We start from the raw sequence: 6,820 nt of genomic DNA, 5'->3' as shown, positions 1-6,820 counted from the left end.
AGATGGCATAAGTGTACTCACATTCGTCTTGCAAAAGAAGAAAAAAAACTGTAAGTATTCAATATATTATGCATGCAAAAGTGAGTCACGCGCTGCACTGTGATGCACAGTTCATTTCAACTTTATTTTGGTTCTCAGGCACAGCATCAGTGGAGAGTAATATCACAGATTTTTGAACAAAGCATCCTGCGGAGTTTTTTGTTTTATTTCTCTCTTGCTGTCAGAACACACACCTGCAGGGACCCCTCCCTACACCAGAGACACAACCCTCCTACGGTGACAGATGTCAGTGAGTCTGCTGCCTGGTGAGAAAAAAAAAATATTTACAGGTCACTCATGGGAAGTAGAGGGTGGAAGCTGCTCGTGTGTCACAAAAGGTGCTGGCAGGTTACAGTGCCGCTCGCTAACCACTTCAAATCTCATCATGTTGCAAACGCGAAACTTACACGCATTTTATTGGGATTTTATTTGATACAAAAACACAAAGTTGTGCGTAAGTGTAAAAAGAGGATTTTTTGTATTTGTATACATTTTGTATTTCTTTCCAAAGACAGCCTTACTGCAACTGCAGCTCCAAACCTCTTTAAGGGTATATATCTCTGTTACCATTTTCTTCTTCTGTATTAATTTTATTTTTTGTCTCTCACAGGTTTTCCTCCAGGACTTCCTTTTATTTTGCTCAATCCATCTTCTGATCAGCTCTTATGTCTCTGTGCAGACGTAAAAAAAAAAAGAAGAAGAAGAAGAAGAAGAAGAAGAAATCTTAAACCATGTATGCTTTTCTTTTATTTTACAATCAAACTCTACTTTGCGTTGATCGATCCCAAGAAAAACTCTAAATAACATTTTGGAAGATTCTTGCTGTAGCTTGTAAGAAAAATAATTTTTTTATATTTAAAAAATAAAAAAGTTTAGCTGGTAAATGTTTTGCAGCGCACTGTGTTTACCAAGTGCTGTCTTATCTGCTCGTTGTGAGATAATGTCGCATCTTATCTCGTCTGATTGGGAGCCCTCGCCGAAGTTGCGCGGGGGACTCTGCTGATCACGAAGAATATAGCACAGCTCACTGAAAACAAAAACACCACACCACAGTAACAGCCGTCCGTCGCCGCCGGCTGCCTCTGAGCACACCTGATTGGCTCTGGTGACTGACTGGCAGACTCTCGGAGGGCTTTCATTGGTCCGGAGGTAACAGGACACGGTGAAAGAGCTCCACTGAGGGCGGAGCGCGTCGGAGGAGGCGGAGCTCTCCGTGGTACTTAAATGGAGTTGGTGCCTGAAAGATGTGAAGTACGAGCTTCGCACTGCAGCCGGAGCGCCCGGTGCGTGCTGCAAACACCGAAGGAGAAGCGAGAGAAGAAAGAGGGGAAAGAAAGAGACAGCAGGAGAGCAGAGGACTGAGCTGCCCTCTGTACTCATGGATCATAAGGATATCTAATCATTCGCCCTCGGGAGCGCACAGGTATCCTGTTTTTATCCTGCTTTCTACGTTTACTGCTGTGCGTAAAGATTGGCCTTTATATGAAGTGGATCGTAGTTTTTTTATGCTGCAGCTGCCTGTTTGTTTGGCTTTCTCACATTCCATCGGATGTAGTGATTTACGACTTGAGTGTGAGGGAGCAAGGGGGCAGTGGATCATTGATTGACTCAGCAATATGACACCTTTTACCCCCGTGCGCACTGATCCTCGCTGGCTTTGGGTGTTTTCTTAGAATAGCTGCAATCGATTTTGTGCGTAAAAGCCATTGTTTCTGTGAACGGCGATGTTTTCATGCTTTCCATGTTGTCAATTTCACTCCCAGACACCGCAGTCCATGCCTCTGCCTTGCCGGGTCATTGATGGGAAACCAACTGGATCGGATCACCCACCTCAACTACAGCGAGCTGCCCACGGGGGATCCGTCCGGGCTGGAGAAGGACGAGCTTCGGGTCGGCGTCGCCTACTTCTTCTCTGACGAAGAGGAGGAGGTGGACGACCGCACTCCGTCCGACTGCGGCTTCACCAAGGACCACAGCCCCGCCGAGGAGGGACCCTTCTCGGTCAGTGAGGTGGAGTACTCGGCCTTCTGCTCCCAGGAATGCATCTTCTCCAAGCTGCGGGAAAACGAGGACCTGAACGTGTACTCGGCCAAAACTTTGCTGACCATGTGCAAGCCGGGGGATCTGCTGGAGCTGGTGGCCACCGCGCAAGCCCCCCACTGGGTCATTTACCAGCGTGACGACCAAGTTATTCACCTGCACAAGGGCGAAATCCGCAGGGACAGCCTGCTGGAGATCAGCAACGGTCGGCACGGAAGAATAGTCAACAATCGGTACCGATTCCGGCCGCTTCCTCCGGACCTGGTGATGCAGAACGCTTCGGGACACCTAGGGCTGAGGAGTGAGGAGATTTGTTGGACCAACTCTGAAAGTTTCGCTGCCTGGTGCCGCTTCGGGAAACGGGAATTCAAAGCAGGCGGCGAGGCGCACTCTGCGGAGCAGCAGTATTTCCTCAAAGTGCACCTGTCCGGCAGCGGAGTGCACACTCTGGTCTTTCGGAGTCTGGAGGACATGATCCGCGAGCGGCGGAGAGTGGACGCCAGTGGAATTCTTAAGGAGCTCTCTTTGGTGACCGGAGACAAGGACTGATCAGGAATTCCGTTTGATATCCTCCACCTCCAGTCACTGAGGCGCACGGACGCACGCTTTACTGGCGCACACACTAAACAGGACCCTCACACATACGCATACAATTAAGTTCCGCCAGAAGCGCACGTATGAAGAAGGACCTGTTGTTTTGGGACTGGCTGTTCGTTGAGGACGGACCCCGAGATGCACTGTGGATTTCCCAATAAAATGGAGAGTACTGAGAAACGAGGGAGCGCGGCCATATAAACAGACAACGCCCCGCATGGTTAGGACGCGTGCTGAGTGGCGCACACGATTTCTAATCAACCCCATTAACACAGAACAAGCAAAATCACCTTTACACGGCGCACACGACTCGGTTTGATTTCTTTGATTTCCGAGGGAGGGGGACAAATAAAAAAGTGGATTCGGCTCCTTTCTTCTCTGCAGCAGCAGAGCAGACCGGCAGAGGGAGGGCATGGGTGTAGATGGGATCTGGGGATGTCTCTCGGAGGTCTCCCTTCTATTTTTTTACTGTTAGCTTTACGACCAGGACAGACCAGAACGACACGAACTCCAGCCACTTAATGGTTCATAGACCTCTGAAAGCCTGAGCTGGTTGCAACAGTTGCCTAAACAAAGCGTCTTGGCTTGACCAAGCTCCTCTTTTTTGCCATATTGTTCTCTCCACAATGCTGTCATCTCGCTCACAGCACTGGATGTATGTGTAAATTGTATTCATACATTGGTTTTAAAATTTGAGTCCCTTATTTTTGTATTTAAGTTTAGTGGATTTATCTCTCTTTTTTGGTTCAAATAAATGAAGGTTGAAATATGAAAAGAATATATTATATATATTATTGACCTGGTCTGTTAGGTTTTGTTTGGCTGCACACTCACACTCACATCAACAGTGTTGCTCTGCTCATTTGTGCTCACACAAAGCTGTGAAATATTCATGCTCGGATACCTCCTGACCTCTCTCAAACCAAACACGCTTCACACATCTCTGTAGTAATCTGCGTGAAGCAGAAAACATAAATCGGTGATCTTGCAGCTTGTGCTGACTGCTTACAACCAATTCCTTAAAGGCATTTCATAACTCGTGCTCTGATCTGTCTTAATTGGGATTTCGCAGCCTCCCATGCATCTCTGTGCACATAGTTGACATCACCAGAGTGCACAAAATGTCACAGTCTTTATCTTTAAGCAACACAGCTGCTTATTTATATCGATCAGCTTCCGTGATGGTAGGAAGACGGCTTTGTTTTCCTGTCTTTTTTTTTTAGAGTTGGATCAATCACCTCATCAGACACTTATATTTGTTCTGGTGATGTTTACATTTTTCCTTTAATGTGAATTGAAAGGGCAAGGAAGCACATATTTGAAGGTGCTTTGCCATGACGTGTGCATTTGTTGAGACATTAGACATTAGAGGTTGAGGCAGCTTGTGTGCAGTAACAGCAAAGCTGGATTAATGAATATATACGTAAAGCACTGACATCCTGAATCTTGAATCTGATTTGTGTGCTAAGGTTTGCACATTGACTAGATATGAGTCTGTGCATAAACTTTAAGAAGATGTGTTCGGTAATTATTAACTCTTCGATTGTATTCAGTAGCATTTCTTCATAGTGTGACTCGGGTTGCAGCTGTGTCAGGGGGAGAGATGAGCTTAAAAACAAAACAAGAACAACAAAAACTTAGCTCTCAATTACAAACCAAGAGATTTCCCAACGCTCCTCGTCATGAAAAGCAAGAAAATGTGGAGGTACGGAGATTCTGTACCTCGAAGCAACCTGCCTTTGAAAAACCCTCCACCTACATACCCATTTAATTTTGCCTCAAATTATTGCCACTGTGAATCAATATCAACTTCAGTGTCAGCACATAGCAAATGACTTCTATGCCATTCCCATTGACTTGATTTCCCAATAAGCACAAGAAAAAAAAAAAAAAAACCCTTCAGGGTTGAGTCCAGTTTATTTAGCACATTCCAGCAACAAGGTAGTTCAAAGTGTTTTACGTAACGCCCAGTTTTGAAATTACCAATAAACATTATATAATGTCACCAATACTTAGAGCAGAAGGAGTATATTACCTAGGCTGGCACTCAGGCATGAACTGCAACTGTTTTTATTGACTTCCCACTAAGCACATGGACACATAATTCTCATTTATTGTCTTTCTTCTTATAATCATGTGTTTTGTCTATCCTTTGCTAGCTGTTTTTTTAAGCCAACACCAACAAAAATACATCCACATATTTAAAAATATAATTTATATGTAAACTATAATAATGGTTTCAAGCTTGAAAAGATGAGATTTTTTTTTTTCTTTACAAACTCAATTTGTTGTTGCCAAACATGAAATCCACCCTTTTGCTGCTGCTTTAGTCCTTTTGCTCTTGCCATATTCCCTAGTGATGACTGTTCTGCCTGTTCAGTACATGTTGAACAGGCTGAGGTTGCCTCAGGTGAGTGATTTTATTTTATTTTTATTTTTTTCTTAGCGTTCGTGTTTATGTGTTTGAGAGAAAGTGAGAAAAGGAGAGCATGTCAGACTTCCCTTGTGAGTTTGATAAATCAGGGTACTGGGGCAGCCAATGTTACTTTGCTGTTTGTGGCGTGTGACTAATAGGACTCGGAGAAAGATGAACATGTGCATTTGTGTGCACACCCCCAAAGTCAGCTCGAGGAGAGACACGGTTTGTATGTGGACACCTTAGATTCAGTTCTCTATATACACGTAGTGGCGAATTATAGTGAGAAAGCTGCGACTGGGAGGTCGTCTTAACAAGCACTGGCGACTTGCTGTTTGTGTACATTTACCAGCCATATGCTGCGTGCATGTGCTACGTAGCCACAGAGATATCCGCCTTTGTTTCTATCAGCAACAGTGTGGAAGTAGCCGCTGTTACTAGGGAAACTCCAGACACTGGTGTACAGTACATCCACCGAGCTCTCTGCACGCTCCTGAGTGTCACTGCGCAAATGCTTCACAGCCAAAAGCTACTGTAGCTGTCAGCCTTAACAACCACTCATGTAAGACAAATGACATTCAAATCTCTCTCTCTCACACACACACATGCATGGCAGTGTTTCCTTTGGGGACCAGCTATTGTTCCTTTGGCACAGTGGTGTTTAATTTACCCCGAGAATTGTTTTCCGCGTGTGTCTGGACAACGAGGATCTAGCCTTCTGCCAGCTAAATCAGTGGTCTCAGAGGAGATGTTGCGGGGAGGAGAGAACATGAGAGGACAGTGTGCCTGCATGATACCTTTAAGGGGATCTCCCTCCAGTCTAGATACAGGGCCCTCCCAGCAGAGTGTTTTTTTGTTTTTTTTTTTCCAGCCTTTATTCTCAACGACGGGTATTACTCCACAACAGCACAGCTGGTGGTAAAAACGAGGCAGTTGCAAATGGGCCGCATGCTGCTAAAATGTTGGTGACAGCAGTTTATATCCCTAAACATCTGTTGTGAAACGCTTCATCCATCACCTGGAGTATATCTGCATTTGAACCCACACCTACACGTTGGCATTTAAATCTGATCGCGCGCTGCGCCACATTTGTAAATTGAATGACATCCCCATTAAGGCCTGTTATCTGTGCTCTCAAAGCATCACTGCTGCCAAAGAGAGAGTAAACTCATAAAAGGTCTGTGTATTCTGCATTGTAGGTGTTTTTTTTGTGTTTTTTTTTACAGCAGTGATTCCCAAAGTGAGGGATGGGGATGTGAAGGTAAGGCGAGTTTATTTTAGCTGCACTCATAAAAAGTTAGTTCAAGGTGATATAAAGGAAAAGAAACCAGAGGAGGAAAGAAAATACCTTAAAGACACAGAACTTTAAAAGAATGATAATATAACAAAGAGTAGCATTAAAATCGAGTAATAAAATCGTCTTTGACGCTTTTTGCAGCAATCAGGCCTCATGTGAAGGAGACAACCCATCCCAGGTTTTCCGGGAGTAGGTTTCACTGCCAAGGCAAGGCAGTTTTATTCGTATAGCACATTTTCAGCAACCCCGCAATTCAAAGAGCTTCACATGATCAGAAGAAAAAAACTAAACAACGAACAAGCTGCTACAGATTAAAATGTTCCAAATTTGCTGAGATTAATCGAAGGTAGCTCTAAACAGGCAGGTTCTCATTGATTTAAAGGAACTCAGTGGTTTTGCAGTTTTCTGTAAGTTCTTTTCTAGTTTAGTGAAGC

General features: G+C 44.5%; 1 protein-coding gene across 1 annotated transcript; it reads left to right on the top strand.

The window, feature by feature from the left end:
- Positions 1–1,270: 1,270 nt before the first annotated feature.
- lratd1 (LRAT domain containing 1) lies at positions 1,271–6,416 on the top strand. The gene is made up of 2 exons (XM_014994552.2): positions 1,271–1,462; positions 1,803–6,416. Exon 2 carries the CDS (start codon positions 1,840–1,842, stop codon positions 2,626–2,628), a length of 789 nt encoding a protein of 262 aa, XP_014850038.2. The 5' UTR covers positions 1,271–1,462; positions 1,803–1,839; the 3' UTR covers positions 2,629–6,416.
- The last annotated feature ends 404 nt before the right edge of the window (positions 6,417–6,820 follow it).

The sequence above is a fragment of the Poecilia mexicana genome, unplaced genomic scaffold, assembly GCF_051168715.1.
Source record: "Poecilia mexicana isolate PSO_F unplaced genomic scaffold, ASM5116871v1 scaffold_21, whole genome shotgun sequence".
NCBI lineage: Eukaryota > Metazoa > Chordata > Actinopteri > Cyprinodontiformes > Poeciliidae > Poecilia > Poecilia mexicana.
This window is presented reverse-complemented; position numbering and strand designations above follow the sequence as displayed.